The sequence below is a fragment of the Ochotona princeps genome, chromosome 7 (genome assembly GCF_030435755.1).
Source record: "Ochotona princeps isolate mOchPri1 chromosome 7, mOchPri1.hap1, whole genome shotgun sequence".
Taxonomy (NCBI): Eukaryota; Metazoa; Chordata; class Mammalia; order Lagomorpha; family Ochotonidae; genus Ochotona; species Ochotona princeps.
The window spans coordinates 49,001,637-49,022,348 of NC_080838.1; the positions used below are offsets into that span (position 1 = coordinate 49,001,637).

At 45.6% G+C, this 20,712-nt stretch overlaps 1 protein-coding gene across 2 annotated transcripts in view; it reads left to right on the forward strand.

Moving 5' to 3' along the window:
• The window catches only part of TSPAN5 (tetraspanin 5), a 358,999-nt gene extending 349,760 nt beyond the window's left edge, over positions 1-9,239 (forward strand). For both annotated transcript variants that reach the window (XM_058667030.1, XM_004590548.2), the window contains exons 5-8: positions 918-1,043; positions 3,381-3,428; positions 3,535-3,651; positions 7,128-9,239. In XM_058667030.1, the coding sequence (XP_058523013.1) occupies positions 918-1,043; positions 3,381-3,428; positions 3,535-3,651; positions 7,128-7,193 (357 nt within the window). In that variant the 3' untranslated portion in view covers positions 7,194-9,239. The remainder of the gene's footprint in view (positions 1-917; positions 1,044-3,380; positions 3,429-3,534; positions 3,652-7,127) is intronic.
• The last annotated feature ends 11,473 nt before the right edge of the window (positions 9,240-20,712 follow it).

Consider the following 20,712-nt stretch of genomic DNA (forward strand, 5'->3'; position numbering starts at 1 on the left):
AGCAAATATAATGCAATGCAAGCCCGTAAAATATTGGCAGGGCCACTGGATAGATCCACTCTCCTGATTGTGCTAGTGGCTGTTTGATATATGCACCTGTTCAGATTTACTGAATGATGCATTTTGAAGATGTGCGTTTTATTCTATGTTAGTCATACCTCAAGAAAACATTTTTAGAAATGACTATTTAAACAAATATTAAAAACTTGGGCCTGGCACGATAGCCTAGTGGCTAAAATCCTTGCCTTGCATGCGCTGGGATCCCATGTGGGCACCGGTTCTAGTCTTGGCAGCCCCTCCTCCCATCCAGCTCCCTGCTTGCTGCTTGGGAAAGCAGTCAAGGACAGCCTGAAGCCTTGTGACCCTGCACCCATGTGGGAAACCCAGAGGAAGCTCCTGGCTCCTGGATTTGGTTCAGCTCAGTTCTGGCCTTTGCAGCCATCTGAGGAGTGAATCAGTGGACGGAAAATCTTCCTCTCTGTCTCTCCTACTCTTTGTATATCTGACTTTCCAATAAAAATGTAATTATCTTAAAAAAACAAATATTAAAAACTTAAAGTGAGGCATATGGGTACCCCACCCATGGCTCATGTTGCTAACTGTCTTGTCTGTTCTACTAGAATATTCTCATTTCTCCTTCTAAAATTTATCCAAGCCAAACAAATTTTGTGCTGACTGGGTCCTTGGTCAGCCCAACTGCAGGAGTCTTATGCATTGTAGAAATCATAGGCCAGTCACAGACCAGCACATCCTTGCAGAAGCTTCTCGGGGGCATTGAGGGTCAGCTTGACTTAAAGATGAATTCTGAGCCAGAAGAGGTTAGGGCAGGTAGAAGCCAGATGTCGTCTGGTAGGTGTGCGTGTGGGCACCTGGACGCCTCCGAGGAAGATGTTCTAATTCTCTCCTGTTTGCTCTAGTGGCAGTGCTGTGGGGCTTTTGGAGCTGATGATTGGAACCTAAATATTTACTTCAATTGCACAGATTCCAATGCAAGTCGAGAGCGATGCGGCGTGCCCTTCTCCTGCTGCACTAAAGACCCAGCAGTAAGTGAGCAGTGAGCGCCAGCCCACCACGGGCCGGTGCGCACGCATGCGTCCCCGCCAGCATGTATGTGTGGCATGGGCACGCATGGTGGTTCTCTTCCTGTAACTGCTTCTCACCTGTTTATTCCTGACTGTGGCTCAGGTAGGGGGTGTAGCACTCAGATCTTCCCGGCAGGAGTCATCTTTGCTGATGTTTTCTTCACATCCTGCAGTGGAGCCTTTCTTTATGGGTGTAAGCTCATTTACCTTCACAACACTCCTACCAGCAGACACTCCTACTCCGTTGCTTTGCTGGGAAAGAAGGCAAGGCGTGTGGAGACTTAGCTGGTTCATCTCCCGCTACCAGCCATTGATGGAGGGGAGCTGTGGCCGACCCAAGCACCTGCCTGTGTTACCTGCTGTTCTTCTTTCAGAGAAGGACAGGCTCATTGGTGAGCCCTCTGCTTGGCATTAGGGTTAGTAACCTTTTTGTCCCCACTTAGTCTGGGAAAAGTATTTGGAGCAGGCAGAGGGCCTGAGGCCAGATAGAGCTGGGCTATATTGCATGAAAACCAGAGCCCCTGAAACCCTGGGATAGCTTAGTGGCCATGGTAGTTGCAGCTTATATTCTATGTTCCAGAACATATGTGTTTGAATAAAATACATGTGTAAAAATAATAAATAGGATATAGATGTAGTAAATGTAAACATAGTAAAATGTAGACATTATACCTGCTTATAAGCTACTGCCTTCTACTGTATCTTTAGTGACTGGAGGCTAGCTCATGGGCCTGTCCTATGGGATGGCTTCAATGTGATTCCTGCCTGGTGAATGACAGGCCAGCGCTGGGTGTCAGAACAGCAGGTGTGACAGTCCCTGCTGTACTCGCCCCTGCATGCTCCTAGCCATTTGGGAACTCTTCAGCCTACCCCTGGTGACCCTGAGTGACCTCCCCTAGATCTGCCTTTCCCCCAACAAGCAGCAGACCGCACGGACAGCTCTACTCATTTCTGAGGTGGTAAAGCAGGCCTTCCCTGCAGGCTGCCCACCAACCACATACCAGCTTAGCCTGCTTTCCGTGGGTCTCAGGGAGATGGATGGTACTCTGAGGCCTGCCCTACAAAGCTGCCTGCCCCACTGGTTCCTGTCGCTAGCTCTCCTGAGGAGAGCCGGGGCCTAAGGCACCCACTTCCAGTCCCAGGTGGTCTCCTCTCTACCGTTCCTGTTGGATGTTAGCCTCTGTTAGAATTTTGAAGATTTTTAGAAGGCATTAAGCCTCCCTCTCAGTGTCAGATTCTTGGAGTAGAGAGCCCTCCCTCCTTCAACTTGATGCTAATCCTAGTGGCCCCACACCTGGCAGAGGGGAAAAAGAAGCTAACCCAGAAAAGCAGAACCATGTTTCTGATCAGGCCCTGAGGTCTGTCTATGTGATACATGAGTGGTTTATTTTTTAATTATTGAAGTAAGCCACTCCCATTGAAAACCCACTTTAATCATGCCAAAGTAAGTAGAATAAAATGTAGACATCTGGAATATTATCCAGCTGTAAAAAAGAAATTCTGTCATTGCAAGCAAAATGGTTGGAACTGGAGCACCTCATGTTGAGTGAAATAAGCCAGACAGGGAAAGACAGATGTTACATGTTTTCCCTTATATGTGGGAGCTAAAATAGAAAGGAAGGAAGAGAGAGAAGAGGGAGGCCCCTGTCAGTTCTGTTGGCAAACAGTGTTTTGTCAAACTTTATTTTAAATATCTGTCCCACAAATGAGTGGGAATTATATACTACTGTGATATTTTAGCCTTTATACAAGTGAAATTGAGCCTCTTCTCATTTGATTATTTTATAGCTGTTGCTATTTTTCTGCTGGGCTATGGTCTTTTTACTTGTTGAACCCTTTTTTTAAGTAAAACCATTAAACCTTTGACTAATGTAAATTTAAAATGTTATCTCTTAGTAATAAGCTATTTAAAAATTGAAATTTCAAAGTGTTCCTCAGAGAGCCTAAATGGGGATGAGCTTCATGAGCCTTCAGTGTGGTTTGAATCTGACTCCAGCTCTCTATACTCCACATGCCTCTTGAGGTCAGCAGGACTTTGTATCTGGAACCTCCTGCAGAATATCCTTCCTGAGAACAGAAGCCTGGGCCACAGGTTTCTCCATTTGTAAAACAGGAGAGACTTACTAGCGCCTGAAGATTCTCCTAATGACATGAGATACAAGACATATTGTGTTCGCCACAGTGTCTGTGTTGAAATACACCCATTACAGGCACATCGTGGGGCTCTTCCATTCATTCCTACCTGTGCTGACTGTATAACAAGAGTGAATTATAGTTTTCTCTTCTTTCCTTTACCAGGAAGATGTCATCAACACTCAATGTGGCTATGATGCCAGGCAAAAACCAGTAAGTGGGCCTTATCTTGTTGCTTAGCAAAAAGACTGTTAGGAGAACTTTTGCATATGCATGGTGCTATATCTGTGACACTCTGTTCTGTTCTGCCCTTGTAAAGGAAGTTGACCAGCAGATTGTAATCTACACAAAAGGCTGTGTGCCCCAGTTTGAGAAGTGGTTACAGGACAATTTAACCATCGTGGCTGGCATATTCATAGGCATTGCATTGCTGCAGGTAAGTCAAGGTTCTTCATGGACACTACGTGGCAAGGTTTCCCTAGGAGCACTCTCTAGAACGGGAGCTTTGTTGAATCACCTAACATCGTAGTTTGTAAGACACATTAGATGGCTTGAGAATAAAACTGTTTGGTACTTTATTAAAGCCCTGTTTTTAGATCCTATATACTTCAGGAAACCTGTGTTCATTTTCAAACTGGTGAGATCAGTTGGGTCAGTAGTTGTCTGCTGGCATTTTATCCTCAACTGCTTCCCCAGGCTTTTTTTTTTTTAAGATTTATTATTATTGGAAAGCCGGATATACAGAGAGGAGGAGAGACAGAGAGGAAGATCTTCCATCCGATGTTTCACTCCCCAAGTGAACCGCAACGGGCTGGTGCGCGCCGATCCGAAGCCGGGAACCTGGAACCTCTTCCGGGTCTCCTACGCGGGTGCAGTGTCCCAAAGCTTTGGGCCGTCCTCGACTGCTTTCCCAGGCCACAAGCAGGGAGCTGGATGGGAAGTGGAGCTGCCGGGATTAGAACCGGCGCCCATATAGGATCCCGGGGCGTTCAAGGCGAGGACTTTAGCCGCTAGGCCACACTGCCGGGCCCGTCTGCTAGCGTTTTGTCATGCCCATTGGGTCAGGAATACTGCTTTGTGACAACTGAACAGGCATGGATCAGCAGAAGCAGGTCTCCGTGGTAAGGGAAATTCACAGAGCTTCTGTCCCCTTTCTCTCCGGACTGCATTTCTTGGACCCTACTAAGCTCTGTGAGGTATGGCTGTGACACTTGGCATGGAGGATCACAAGCAGGGCCCACAATCTAGAGAAAGGAAAGCTGTAGATAGGCAGCAAAACACCTTGTACCCTTGGAGGCAAGACAATTTTGTTAAAGGTGGCATACTCCTCAGATTGATCTATAGATTTCATGTAATCTCTGTCCAAATTCTAGCCACCTTTTTAGCCATACATAACACGTGCCTGCCCTAAATTCATAGGGAAATGCAAGGACCCAGAAAAGCCAAAATGAACTTGAAAATAAATAAAAGTTGGTGGATTCATAGTTCGCAGTTCAAAACTTTCCACAGAGCTATCGTAAGCAAGATAGCATGCGCTAGCCATTATAAATCAGTGGAATAGAATTAAAAATCCAGAAATAAGCCAACAAGGGAACCAACCATTTTAGTGAGGGAACAGCAGACATTTTCAAGAAATCGTTATGGAAAAACTGAATATCTGCATACTTCATACCTTATAGAAATATTAATTGAAAATAGATCAAGGGCATAAATATAAAAGCTCTTTGTTCATTTTGAGTCAGAGAAATCATTTGAATCCATAGTTGCCTACTGGCATTCCGTCATTTCCATTTTCTTGGTAATACTTCATTGGCACAACTAGGGCAGACAGGATTGGCCAGGGGTGGATTTCAGTGGTGGGACTTACAGGAATTCACTGTCAAAACATAGAAGAAAATATAAGAGTAGATCTTTGCAACTATAGATTAAGCAATGTTTTCTAAGTTGGCATCACCAAAAGCATGAGCAACCAAAGAAATTATAGATTATTAGGACTTCATAAAGTCTAAAACTTCTATGATAGGGCCAGAGTTGTGGTTCATGTTAATAAACTGTTTGAGACCAAATTTCTACACTTACAATCCAGCTCCCTGATAAGAAGAGAAATTGAAAAAACTATCCTCATAATGAAAAAAAAAATTGTAAATCATTGTCCTATAAGGATCTGATATCTATAGTATATAAAGAAGTTTGCAACTCAACAATATAAGGAAAAATCAGTTGTAAAATGGCATTGGCAGTTCTCCAAAGAGGATAAAAGTTACTATTATGCATGTGAAAAGTTATCAACATTATTAGTCATTTAAAAATGGGGACTCAAAAGCACAGTGAGGTACTGTTTCACATTCTTGAAGAAGATTAACATGAAAAAGGCTGGAAATAACATGTATTGCTGTGGATGTGGAGAAATTAGAAGCCTTACACATTGTTGGAAAGAATTTTGCTGGTACAGCCTCTTCAAAAAGCAATTTGGCAATTCCTAACAGGTTACACATAGAATTACCATATTACCATATGACTTATAGGAATGTCCCCCAAAGAATTGAAAACATATGTTCACTCAAAAACATCTCTGCAAGTGTTCATGTAACTTTTTATTCACAATAACCAAAAGGTGGAAACAGTGAAGATAATCCACCAATTTATAAGTGGATAAACACATAGCATAGTCATCTGATGCAACAGTGTTTGGCCATCAAAAGGGATGAACTGGCCATTCTTCCTATACAGTCACCTTGGTTTCCTGCCTCAGAGAACCTGGAAGAAACCTTGCATTGCTTCTGCACCCTGGGTGGTCATGCAGTCAGACCTTCACCACCACCTTGCCATAGCACTAGGCTGGCCCCAGACCCCACCACCCACAGTGCAGCCGTGCTCCCTTCACAGCCCTGTCTTCAGGATCCAGTTGCCAGATGAGCCTGGAGCTCCACACCTCTTCCCTCTCTCAGCTAGTAGCCTAAACGATACAGCCTGCCACAGGGGGAGAGGCAAGTTAATGAGCCATCAGAGAAGTTGAAGAACTGATGAGGTAGCTGAATCTTCATTCTCAGAGAAGGAAGACTGGGAGAGTGGGTCCCATGGAATGGAGTCTGCATTTGACTTGGAAAACACCCAATCACTACTGGAAAGGCACAAACTGGCCTCTGACTAAAGGGGTCCTCACTTGAGTGACTTGATTGAGACTCGTTGTCAGTAGGTGAAATCCATCCAAGAATTAAGTGACCACATAAAATAACTTGCATCTGGAATCTGGCCTGATTGAATATTTGCTTCACACACATGCCCTGGGAGACAGGAGTGTTTAGAACTAAGCCTTAGGCTAACTTTCCCGCAGGTAAGAGGCAACTTGTCTGGTCGCCGGGGCAGTTCAATGCATGTTGGAGGAACTTTTACCCTTTCTGGAAGTTTTCACCAAAGCATCTACCCAGATAAGCTCTCGTTGATACCATTTCTTAAAATAAAGATATGTGACCCCTCTGCCTCTCCAAAATAATTGAACTACTTCCTGGTATGTGTGGCCGAACCCTGAAAACATCCTCCTACATGTAAAGAAAAAAGACACAGAAGTCACATGCTGTATGAGAGCATTTGTGTGAAATGTTGAGAGTAGGCAAAGCAGATTAGTGGTTGCACGGCTATAGGGATGGGTAATGGAAATGACTGTCATGGGTACAGGGTTTTGTTCTGGGGTAACGTTCCATAATTAGATAGTGGGGATAATCGCGTAGCCTTGTGAGTATATTAAAACCTGCTGAATTATACACAATCAAAGGATGCAGCTCACTTTGTATAAATTTTATCTTTGATTTAAAAGCTTTGATTTTTTTTTAAAAGGGGGTGCATGGCAGCCAAATAAAGCTCGGAGAATTTGAAAGTTTCACCCTTTGACTTGTCCTCCTTTCCTTTTCTCAGATTTTTGGGATATGCCTGGCCCAGAATTTGGTTAGTGACATCGAAGCTGTCAGGGCCAGTTGGTGAGCCCCTTGCCATAGCCCTGTAAGACACTGGACACACCCAGCCTTCACCACCTTCCCACGTGCACGGACCGAGTGCAGAGGCCTCCTGCCGCCCACCTGATGGAGCTGCCGAGAACTTGCTTCGTGGGGGTGAACCTGGGCAATGCTGCTCCCTGATGGAATTTTTTTAAACAAATCACCAGTATGAAAGTTGTTGCGCCGTGAATCTCTACTGTAGCCATGCGTTTATGGATGGTTGGATGCCTACCAAAAAAGCCAAGTGGGGAGTGGGGCAGGTGGGATGGAAGCTGTGGAAGGCACTCTGTCTTGTCCTCTGCTGCACTAACTGGAGGGCCAGGAGAAGAGGTTCTGCCCATTCCATCCTCAAGAGACTGAGGGACCATCTTCTGTCCCGGAGCCTGAAGAAGCTCAGCTATTTGGACATGCAGCCTCCTGCTTGGGAAGACAGTGGCTTTTTGGCATGCCACCACACCCATTTCACAAAGCTGAAGAGAAAACATCTTGTGTTTACACATCTTTTAATCACATCCAACAAGCGACTTGGGTGGACGCCCTTGCCCCATCTACTTATCAACAAGGTGGTGTGTCCTGTGGGCATGAGCAGGTGTGTCGGAAAACTCGGCGATGCTGTATTTTAGCAGGACTGAGCTTGTTTTTTCCCAGTAGGATTGAGCTTTATTTATCCATGAAACCCAAGGAGAAAATGAGGTTAATGAGAGGCATTAGTGAAATACTCCTTACCACCAAATCTGTGGTTGGATTCTCCAGAAATTCTCAAATACTCTGGGTTGTCTGATTGTTCTGTTTTGTGTTTTTTGTCTTCCAAAGGTGAAAGCTATGAGAGAGTTCCTCTTACATTCTAAAGTGTTGTCTTACTCAGTTGGATTTTTTTTGAGGGGTGGTGGGGGGGGATGATCCTGAACTGCATGACCTTTGAATCTGAACCCGCCTTCTCCCTTTCCTGTCATCTTGCCTGCAGAGCGTTGGAGCTGTCACTGTGCATCAATTGCATAGGCTCACTGCCTTGTGAGGGTGTGGGGAGGCATGCCAGCCCAGCTGGGAAGTGACTGGCTGCTCCTTCACAGATACTTCCATGGACTGAGGGTCCATCCAAGCAGCCTCTTTTGCACCTTCCCCTTCCTCCTCTTTGAATGCAGTTGAACCCAGTTCCAAAATAGCTGTCGACACCATCAAACACCTTCCAACGGGGGATTCTTCTTGCAGTCTTAGTTTGCTGTTATTAACAAAAGGAGATAGTGCATGGCCAGGGCCCCTTCTGTTCTCTTACTGTAGAGCAGCCATCGGAACAGTAACAAAGCACAAATACTCTGGAAGCGAGTGTGTGGGAGTGGGGCACCTGTTTTGAGCCACATGCTGGGAAGCCACCTCAGGGGCTGCCGTCCCTGCTGCACTGCAGGTGGGAGGAACGACTTCTGTACCCTGGGTTTTAATTCAGCTGGTGTCTTCCAGCTCCTGCTCTGCGGGGAGCAAATAGTAAGCTGTGGAATGCTAGGGAAGCCACAGGCGTGTTTTACAGTGGTGACACCTTTGCTAGCACATGACTGGGCAGCTGGCTTAGCCTACTTGGTGGCAACGCAGTAGCTGATGGACGTTGTCAGTCTGCCCAGAGAAAGGACCGAAACTCTTTTAAACTCTCGTCTCCAACGTTTGGGTGTGTGTGAGTCTGCATGTGTGTGTTTTGTGTCTCTGTGTAGGTAGAGATGTTCATTCAGTATTCTGCCTGTTAAGAGTAACTTCTTGCCTCCCTGCCTCATCACAGTTGTCATTTTGTAATGTCATCCCCATGTGGAGAAGACTTGAAATCTCCGCTGGCACTTTTGTCTTTTTTATTACCTCATTCTCCAGTGAAGTCCATCTGACCGGCTGACTCAGCATCAGGCAGGCTCCCCCACCCTATGAGACATCCAGTGAAAGGCCAAACAAGCAAGCCTAAATGAGTTTTAAATTTTAATTAATCACCCTTTATTTTTTACACTTGAGCGTGATTGTAATCAAGACTGTCATGAATAAACTTGGTTCTGTCTCACATGGAGTTATGTTTTCCTTCATTGCTTCTCTTTGGAAATCAGAAGCTTCACATCCAGAAACTCTCAGCTTTTGTTCTGGGTCAGAGTTTAATCATGCCTGGAACTTCTGACTTAGTGAATCCAAGGCGGGCTCAGAGTGCATTTCTGACAAGTTCCCATGTGAAGCTGTTGCTGCTGATTATGGCAGCACTGCTCCAAGCTGGTGCTGAAGGAGGGAGGGGAAGGACAGGGGGTGAAGTGTTGGGGTCATGGAGGGAAATGTCTTTGCACTGCCCCATATGGCCTGAAGAGTGACGAGTGACCCCTGGCCCTGAGGTTCCTGTATATTAAGTGCAGTGGCCTAAAGACCATTAAAAATCCAAATTTCTGGGTTCTGCCCAGAGAAATTTTGGCTCTGGAGTGGGTTTTTTTTTTTTTTTTTAACAGCTCCTGTGTACATTTAATGCACAGTAGGATTTGAGATTCAGAGACTTGGATAAATGTGGGTGATGTATGCAACCTCTTTATAATAAAACTCAAAATTCCTTGGAGCCGGAATCCTCAAGGCTCCTTTAAGGAATAGTCAGTCGCATTGGGCTATGCACCACAGGGGAGACAGATCTGTCTCTCTGTCTTGGTAAGATTTGTTTACATGAAAGAGTCATTGTGCGGAGAGAAGGAGAGACAGAGATCTTGTGTTGATTGGTTCATCGCCCAAGTGGTCACAATAAACCAGGGCTGGGCTGAGGTGAAACCAAGAGCCAAGGAGCTGGGAGTTTTATCTAGGGCTTGCACATAGGTTTCTGGATTCCACTAGGGCCATCTTCTGCTTTCCCAGGTTCATTGGTAGGAAGCCAGATCAGAAGCGGTTCAGCCAGCACTCCTATGGATGCTGATATCACGGGCAGAAGCTTAACTCACTGAGCTACCAGGCTGCTCAGTCCCACCCTCCCATCCCCCCCCCCCCCCCCCCGCTTTTATGACTGAGTAAGACTTGCAAAGATCAATCCAAAGCACTTACTTAGGTTGACTTCCCATCCTTAGTCCCTGACACTGAAGTCTTGCTTGAGAAACATTTTGTCTGACCTTCCCAGATATTTAAAAGCAAAAAAAAAAAAAAAAAAAGATATCCTAAGTTGAAGGAAGCTTGGTGGTATTTGGAGATGGCCAATTCCTCTGTATTTTTTCTTACCCTATAGGGTAACTGGCCCTCCCAGTTCTTCACAGTCTAAGCCCACACAGGAGAAAAATGTCCGTTTGCAGGGCATTTTGTCTGAAGAACTCAAAACTGCCACTCTCTCCGATGGGTAGGAGATAGACATTTGGGGAAATTGAAATTTTATTTGTGTTGTCTGATCACCACAAGCTTTAATGTGTCCCTGATTTTTTTGTCCTGTTTTTGTTTTGAAGGGAACTTGCGAATTAAAGAGCTAAATTTTGCATCACAAAGTGCTTGGAGAAGTGCTTCTGCTTTTCCTGCTCCTGTTCTGCCAGGGAACGAACTTCTTGCCTTCAGCTTTCTTCCTGCCCTGGTCCCCTGTCTTCCTGCCCTCGAGGGGATTCTTAAGTGTCTCCTGGCCCTTCCTTATTATTAAGAATGTTTGGCCTTTCAGGCCCCAAAAGGGAACACTCTTGCTTCTTGGTGGGGCTTCTCTCATGGCCTGTGTCCTGGCTTCCTTGGATGGGGTTCCTGGGAAGCCTGTGGGCTCAACAATGAGGAGCAGAGCCCAGTGCCCTGGCAAGCCCTTGCTGGCTGGCTGTCGTGGGCTCCGTGAAGCCTGGCTTCTCTCTAGGGAAATTCTGTTCAGACCTCCAAGGAAGAACTGGGACCTTCTCCATCTGCTCCTGGCCAAGGGCCTACAGTGGCCAGCACTCCCCAGCGAGGCCCTGGTACTGTTTATTCCCTGCCACAGGTGAGGAGCCTGGAAGGAAAACAGGAGGTAAAGCTGGAAATACATTCACCTGGGCCATCCCGAGATGCCACCAATAAAATCCATACAGAACTGCGGTGGGCATTTGGCACCACAGCTAAGGCCAGTCACCTGGGGTGCCCACATCTGATTTCTGAGTGCCTAAGATCAAGTCTCAGCTCTGGCGCTTCACTCTGGGGAGCAGCAGAGGGTGGCTGCGGTGCCTGGGGCTTCCCACGCACCGGACAGCTGGAGCTACTGTAGGCATTTGGAAGTAAGGTGGCAGAGAGTTCACTCTCTTGTTTTCCCTCTTTGTCAAGTAATTAAAATCTACAGGAAATCTGTACACAGCAAACAAGGCGGTCAGATGGTCCTGGGGTGGAGAGGGTGAGGGGAGTTGGGGAGCAGGGAAGGGAACCAAATGGAAACAGAGACTCCCTCTCCCTCCCTCTCTACTCCCCCTCTGGAGGAATCCGCTACAAGAGTACAGCTTATAAAAATCACAGTTTTTAAGACTTCCTTAATGCAAGACCTTGAATATGGCTAAATACCCTAGTCAATGTAATGTTTTCCTCCACTTGTAGGCTTTGGAACCACAGTAGATCAGGAGGCAGAGAGACCGGAGATAGGCTAAAACAATGAATTCAGAGAGGAAGACAGCAGCAGGAAGCCCAGACAGAGCCGCCCTTGCTGTTGCCCAGAGGCCACCTTTTAGACCGGCCTGTGAGTGAGCTTTTTGCTGGTACAGAGCCGCTGATGAGAGCAGGTATGTTTTAGTGGCCTGCCCTCTAGTGTAAGCCTCAGGTAACAGCAAATGGAATGAACACAGGAACCAATACTTGAGAAAACATGAGGGTGCACAGCTGTGTGTGTAGAGCAGGTAAATGATTTTTACTCCACTCTGAAAAATGGCCTGGCTTGTTTTGGAGAGCTGAGGAATAGAGCATTTTGTTTCTGTCACCACCTAGGTCCTGGCCTTGCTGCTGACATTTCTTGAGGTCATTGCAGCAGATGTGTGCAGGTGGAAGCTGGGCCTGCCATCACTCCCCATCTCAGCTGTGGACTGGGAAGACACCGTTAATGCTTAGAACCTCATTAGGGGACAGAGGCTAAGCTGCCACTTTGGACACCTGTGATGCAGAACTGCCATATTTGAGTCCCTGCTCCACCTGCAATGCAGCTTCCTGCCAGTATGTGCTGACATACTGTTGTGGCTCCAGAGCTTAGGTCCTTGCTTTTCATATGGGAGACCCAGAGGGAGTTCTGGCTCTGGCTTCATGCCGGCCCAACCCTGGCTGATTGGACAATTTGGGGAGGGAACCAGTGAGTGGAGGATCTTTCTCTCCCTGTCCCCACTCGTATTGTCTTGCTCATCTGCCAAGCAACAGGCATTGTATCTTCAAGATACTGTCGGTGGGAGTTGGAGGGCAGCAGTGTGCAGTCTGCACCTACTGCCAGAGTATGCCACCCTGCCCTTAATGAATCATGGGGCCCTAGTGTCCCAATTTGCAGCTTTGTTCCTCTTCAGCAACAACCAACATAACAATCCCCATGTTTCTGTTTAAAAAAAAAAAAAACCAACAACAACATGCATTATCTGAGAATTAGCCACCTTGCCATTAAAGGCATCAGACAGTGTTTGCTAACCATGGGGTGAGTTGATTCTTCCCCACTTCGTATGTTGACATTCTCACCGCCCCATACCTCAGAATGAGCCCTGATGTGCCAGGATGTACAAAGTCTCAGCAGGTGTAATTCGTTCACATGAGCTCATAATGGAGTAGGATATTTCAAGTGTTTCTGAACAGTGTTGTCATGCCCTCACCTCTGTCACTGTAACTTTACAAAGCTCACGGTCAAATGGCCTAGCTATACCTTTGTTCCGTATCCTTGGAAAGTCTTGGAGGCTCTGAGGGAACCCAGCTGCTGCCTCTTTCAGCAGAGTCTCAGTGGAAGCCCCTGGGTAATCCTTCTTAACCGGCAGCACCTGGGTTACCCGGCAGAGCCCTTGAGGATGGGGTTAGTGCCCTTATAAAAGAGGCATGCGGGAGCTTGCTCGCAACGCTTCCACCGGTCGCGAGGAACAGCCCGCATCAGCTGCTGTGTTCCTGGTGCGTCCCCAGCCTCCAGCAGGGTGAGTCTTCAAGGGTGGCTGTGTGGCCCTGACCCAGCCTCAGGGATTTTGCTTGTGATTTCCTACACTTGGGGTCACTGTCCCCATGAGATGTCTAGGATCTGGGAATTGCCAGGGAGCTTGTTGTGTCCTGCTGGCAAGAGGGCTACTGGATATTATACTAGGGCACTGCTTGCTTAGCCCTAGACTCATGTTAGAATTACTGGGAAGTGTGAAAACAACCCCACATTCCTGCCAACTCCCCTTCACCCCTCAACTCCTCCCCCTAACCTGCAGAGCCCTTAAAGCTCTCTAGGTTCTAATGCGATAGGCCAGGGTTTCTCAAACTGCTGGGTACAGCAGTTACTCAGGTCTTAAACCCTGGTTCAGGGGTCTGAGGGTAGGGATGGAGCGTCCATGGTCCAACAAACTCCAGGTGACTCTAATCCTGAGGTGTGCAGGCCATACTTGGGGAGGTTAGGGTAGTATGCGGAGTCTTCAGCAAAAATCGGTGTCTTATCGTTGACGCTTTCCTATGATGTCTTTTAAAGCTACGGAGCTGAAATGTTTATGTCTGAGAAAGAAAATATAGTTGCCTGAAAATAGGCAATCTGTGCATATGACTTTTAATTCCAAACAGGTATTTTAGCAAAAGAACATCTTCATCAAGAGGTATATACTTACTATATAGCACAGTGTTAATTACTCTCTGGATGTTTAGTACTATTCAAAGTGTTTAATGATTTGCTTCCTTTAAATCAGGATATTTTCACTGCCAGTGAATATTTTGTACAATAAAAATGTTCAGATCACGTAATATTCAATGTTGTAGATCAAGGGCTCTGAAATTTTGGTCCACAACTTTTGCTGTTTTCTGAGACGCTAAGAATACACAAATGGTGACTAGTTCCTAAGTGTTGTGGGCTAAGGAGTTGGTTAGCACTGGTTAAGCTGAGCACTACAGGGAATGGGCTTGGGGCTGAAAGCACCTGGTCTCATCGAACTCAGCTGTATCCAATATTCTGCTAATTAGAGTGTGGGCGAAAGCGTAAACAAGACCTAAGTGAACGATCAAGAGAGGAGGCAATAAAAGAGGCCTCGGAGAGAGGCTGGAGAGAGACATTTTCCACCATCTCTGGTCTCGGTGTCGGTGCCTCATCCCCAGATCCTTCGCCGTGCCCACGTTACTGGCCTAGCCGGCCGCAACACCTAAGGTGTTAGTTCCCCTTCTTGTTATTCATTCTGTGTTCTGTAGAATCTTTCAGACACTACATGACACAACGATGTCCTCTATAACAGCTAATGAAGTTCTGTTAATTTCTAATACAGTAAAGACCCAGAAAAAACTCCTGTAAGTAGATGCTCTTTAAGAAGCCTCCACTATATTTAAACTGTAGTGCGGTCCTGAGAGCAAACAATTTGGAAACAGTTGGTATAGATGAACCATAATTTGATTAACCAGCCTATCACTGTAAGATCTTTAGGCTCTTCCCAATGAAGTTGCAGTGACCTTCCTGATAAATTCTCTTGGTTAAAGGTTTTCTTTTTTTAAGTTCTGTTTATTTTTATTGGAAAGTCGGACAGAGAGGAGGAGGGACAGAGAGGAGGAGGGACAGAGAGGAGGAGGGACAGAGAGGAGGAGGGACAGAGAGGAGGAGGGACAGAGAGGAGGAGGGACAGAGAGGAGGAGGGACAGAGAGGAGGAGGGACAGAGAGGAGGAGGGACAGAGAGGAGGATCTTCCATCTGCTGATTCATTCCCCAAGTAGCCACAATAGCTGGAGCTAAGCTGATAAGGATCCAGGAGCTTCTTTGGGTCTCCCATGTGAGTGCAGGGTCCCAAGGCTTTGGGTTGTCTTCCACTGCTTTTCCAGGCCACAAACAGGGAACTGGAAGAGAAGTGGGGTGGCTGGGACTAGAACCGGCACCCATATGGGATCCTGGCACATGCAAAGTGAGGACTTTAGCCACTAGGTTACCACACCTGGCCCTAAAAGGCTTATTTTTATTTGCAAGGGAGATTTTACAGAGAGAAGGTGAGACAGATAAGTCTCCATCCACTCCACAAATGGCTGTAATGGCCAAAGCTGAGCTGATCCCAAGCTGGGAGCCAGGAGTTTCTTGTGGGTCTTCCACGTAGCTGCAGGGGCCCAAGGACTTGGGCTGTTTTACACTTTCCTTATCAGGTGTGTTGGCAGAGAGCTGGATAGGGAGCAGCTGGCACTCAAACCACCACTCTGACAGTGAATGTGAACATTGTAGGTGGTGACTTGACTCACTCCACCGAAACACCCGCCAGTTACACCATTCTTAAACTTTGCACTTGGCTCTGATTATGTCCTTAAGATAGAATCCTGAACAAGGCACCACTCATCTGATTGTGGCACATGTAGTTAAATCTTATTGAAAGCTTTGTTAAAATAGGCCATTATTGACATTAAGATTTTAAGTTCAGGTTGTTTAAGTCAAGTCTGAGCTAGTATCAAGGGCTGGTGTTCTTACTCATGTATTTTATCTGCTCCAGAATGAGTAATTCTGTTAACCTAACAATAAACCCAACTGCATTATGATAGTTCAGTTGATCTTAAAGAATGATTTTTAACATTTATTTTTATTGGAAAGTCAAATATACAGAGAGAAAGATCTTCCATATGCTGGTTCACTCCCCAAGTAGCAACAACAGCCATTGTTGAGCTGATTCAAAGCCAGGAGATTCTTCTGGGTCTTGCACACAGATGCAGGGTACCAAGGCTTTGGGCCATCCTTGAATGCTTTCCCAGGCCACGAGCAGGGAGCTGGAAGGGAAATGGCGCAGCCAGGATATGAACCAGTGCCCATACGGGATCCTGGTGTATGCAAAGCAAGGACTTTAGCTACTAACCTACCATGTTGGATCCAAGATGATTTATTTTAAAGGCATCCTTGGGCCTGGCGTGATAGCGTAATGGTTAAGGTTCTTGCCTTGACCACGTCGGGATCCCTTATGGGCACCGGTTCTAATCCTGGCAGCTTACTTCCCATCCAGCTCCTTGCTTGTGGCCTGGGAAAGCAGTCAAGGATGGCCCAAAGCCTTGGGACCCTGCACCCGTGTGGGAGATCTGGAGGAAGTTCCTGGCTCCTGGCTTCAGATTGGCATAGCACTGGCCATTGCGGCCACTTGGGGAGTGAATGATCAGATGGAAGATCTTCCTCTCAGTCTCTCCTCTCTGTACATCTACCTTTCCAATAAAATAAATCTTTTTTTTTAAAGGCATCCTAATGATGTAGGTTTTACTTCTAAATGGCCACAATGTACAGAGCTAAGCCAGGAGCCCAAAACTGTATCGGTCTTCCATGTGGGTGGCAGGAGTCCAAGCACTTGAACCATCCTTTGTTGTCCCAGGTGCATTAGTAGGGAGTTGGATGCGAAGTCAAGTAGGCAGGACCCAAATCAGCACTCCAATATGGGATATGGGTGTATCAAGCAGTGGCTTGGAACCCTGTGCCACCATGATGGCCCAAGTGGAGGTACCTAAAACATCTGGACAAGTTTAGAGTGTATAGCAGATTCTGCACACACATGTACCTGCCCCATTAACTGCTGTGAAGGAATGACGCTCTGGCTTCAAGTTCTCATGTTTTCATTCTACTTCCTCAACCAATTACTATGCTGATAATGCTGACTCACAACACACATTTTATATAATGTGTTTATATAAAGTGAGCAAATTTCACGTGGTTCACAGTACACATTTAGGAATACTGATACTTCCCACCCAAGTTCTCTCCTGTCCCTGTTCCCCCAAATGCACCTCCTTTTTTCTACACATTTCCAATGGCATACTTTCAGTTTACTTCACTATCACAGGCCTAACACTATTAGGTAAAGAATTCAACAAGTGAGAAAAAACATGTTTTTCAAGAGACAGGCAAAGCTATAAACAAAATCTCAATTTCAATCTCTTGGATTTTTTTGTACTCTGTGTATTAATTACCATTGATAAGTGAAAACCTACATTATCTCTTTGGACTGGCTTATATCACTAAGCATAATGGTTTCCAGCTGAATATATTTGGTTGCAAAAGATTTCACTGTGTGCACGTGCGCGTGAGTGACTGAATAATATTCCGTTTGTGTGTGTGTGTGTGGCATTTGCTTTATTCAGTCCTCTGTTGATGTGCATATGGGTTGATTCCATGTTTTGGCTATTGTGACTCGGGCTGCAATGAACCTGGATGTACAGGTAACTGTCTCATATGCTGACTTCATTTTGTTTGAGTAAATTCCTAGGAGGGGGATGGCTGGGTTTTATGGAAGATCAATGTTCAGGTTTCTGAGAATGCTCCACACTGCCTTCCAGAATGGTTCCCACCAGAAGTAGGTTAGGGCACCTTTTCCTCATGTCCTCACCAGTATTTGTTGGTTAATTCACAGGTGATAGCCATTGCAACTTGGATGAGGTGACACCTCACTCTGGCTTCTTACTTACATTTCCCCGATTGCTAGTGATCCTGAGCATTTTTTCTCTTATCTGTTGGCCATTTGTGTTTCCTCCTTGGAAAAAGTTTATGATATCCGTCCCCCAGTTCTTAACTAGAGTAGTTTTTTGTTATTGAGTTTCTTGAGCTCCTTATGTGTTCTGGATATTGATTCCTTATCAGATGCATAGTCTGCAAATATTTTCTCATTCTGTTGGCTGTGTCTTTGATTTGTTGATAGTTTCCTTTGCAGTGCAGAAGCTTCTTGATGTAATCCCATTTGTTTGTTTTTGCTTTAATTGCCTGTGCTTCTGGGGTCTTTTCCAAGAAATCTTTGCCTATGCTTATGTCTTGGAGAGTGTCTCTGATGGTACATTCTAAAAAACATGATAGCATTAGGATGTAAACTTAGATCATTGATCCAATCCATTCAGAGTTGGTCTCTGGATAAGGTGTAAGGTAGGGGGGGGGGTCTTACTTCATACTTCTGGGCATGGAGGTCCAATTTTCCTAACATCATGTGATGAAAAGACTGTCTTCTCCCTGAATTGATATCAGTTCACTTGGCAAAGATTAATTAGCTGTATGTGCATGGGTTTATTTCTATTCTGTTTCATTGATTGGAACTGGCACAAAAGCAGACATGCCAAACTATTTTGATTACAAATGCACTTTAGTACAAATTGGAATCTGGTATACTGGTACCTCCAGCTTTTTTTAAGATTGCTTTAGCTGGGCCTGGCGCGGTAGCTCAGTGGCTAAAGTCCTCAACTTGCATATGCCAGGATCCCACGTGCACACCAGTTCTAATCCTGGCAGCCCCACTTCCCATCCAGCTCACTGCTTGTGGCCTAGGAAAGCAGTAGAGGACAGCCCAAAGCCTTGTTACCCTGCACCTGCGCGGGAGACCTGGAAGAGGCTCCTGGCTCCTGGCTTCCGGCTTCCCATTGGCTCAGCTCTGGCCATTGTGGCCACTTAGGGAATGAATCAATGGATGGAAGACCTTCCTCTCTGCCTGTTCTCCTCTCTGTATATCTTATTTTCCGATAAAAATAAATAAGTCTTAAAAGATTGCTTTAGTTGTTTGGGGTTCTACATTTCTGTATGTGTCTTACCTTTTATTATAGATCTAAGAAGAATGCCATAGGTATTTTGGGTGGGATCACATTGAATCTGTAAATTGCTTTTGGTAGTATGGACATTTTGATGCTATTTTACCAATCCACAAACATGGAATATTCCTTTTTTTTTTTTTAGTGCTGTCTTTTATTTCTTAATGTTTGTCATTTTCATCACAGAGATTCCATACATCCTTGGTTAAATTTACTGCAAGAAAGTTAAATTTGGGGGGGGGGGCGGGGAGCTGGGAATTGAATTTGCCAGTTCCTTCTCAGTCCTGGAATTGTCTGTGTATACAAAGGCTATTAATTTTTTTAGGCTTTATTTGAAAGGTAGCATGACAGAAGGATAGATTAGATGGAGGTCTTCATCCAATGACTTATCCTCCTTTTCTTTTCTCCCTCCAAACACTGGGCTGGGCCAGGCCATCCTGGGGTCGCAGATACTGTGGCTCTGCTCTGCTTCCTTCCCAGGCACATTACCTGGATGAATGTCTCAAGCAGTAACTTAACTTTCTGTGCCACACCCCCTGACACCTGTCTCTCAAGCCTAATGTATTTCAAACATTTTGCTTACTAGAACTTGCTAGGATTGGGGGTCCTGGAAGACATTAAAAGGTACAGAGGAGTGCCTGAGATAGAGTCCATCATTGCCTTCATCGTAGAAAAAAATAGTGCATTGGGCACAGAAAACTGTGCTTCAGCCTCTGTGAAGGTTCTGGGAGTGGTTTGCTCACTCAGCTTGAAGGACACTATGCTATCCACACCTGAAAGCTCTTTTTTTAAAATTTCATTTTATGACACAGTTTCATAGGCTCTGGGATTCCCCCAACCCTTCCCAGTGTCCTCCCCCCAGGCTGGATTCCTCCATATTGTTACAGTAGTACAGTTCATATCCAGTCATGATTCTTCATTGCAAGCATGTACCATGCATAGAGTCCAGTCTCTTATTGTCCAGATAGTTTCAGCAGTTTCCTTGGGAGACCATCCCTGGTCTGAAAGTAGAGCTGGCAGAACATCATCCCCTTCAATGAAAAGCCACAACACAACATCAGCAACAATTTACAACATCATGGAGTTAATTGACATGGTATTGAATGACCAATATGTTAGAAAATGCAAGTTCGTAACCACATCCTATGGCTGCTTCATTGACATTTCAGTTTGTTTATACACAACCGGCTGCTATATTCCTTAAAATGGTTATAGGATACTATTCAGTTGTCTTGTGTCTATTGTCACATTTATATTTAGCAGCTTGTAGCATTGAAGCATGATTTTTACTGAACTTAGTGAATTTTAGGATAGTCCATGCAGGCTTATAACTCTAACAAAGCATATGCTAACAATTGAGGCACAGAACAGTTTTAGGAGGGTTGTGCAGAGAAATCTTCAGTACCTTACTGAGGAAAAACCAATCTATGTGTCCTACCTAGCAAGGTTTATGTGAGTCCAAGCTGACTGTTTCCTGTCTGTCCTAAGCTTTCCTTATTGGTCTATCTGATCTAACTGGGAGTAGGGGGGAGGGACTCCGTAGCAACCCTGATGATCATTGCAAGAGAGGGTGGATCCAAAGTTGCAACTAAGGACCAGAGAAAACTCCTCTCCTGAGTCCCGAAGGAAGCTTACTGTTCTTCTGTTTCTGAGGACCACTCAGGGCTCCTGGCTATTGTTCCAGTGACATTAGATCCTATAAGGAAGGATCTGGGCTTCTTCCATCCCGTGTGGGAGGTCTGAAAGGGAGTGGATGACCTCAGAGTTCTTGGACTAAGAGGGCAATCCAATTCCCCATGGTTTCATTGGCAGATAGGATATGGTCCTTGGTGCCCATACTGATTGTCCTTGGTGAGGAATCGGGAGTCTCCTGTCCTCTTGCTCTGTGCATATGACCTCCT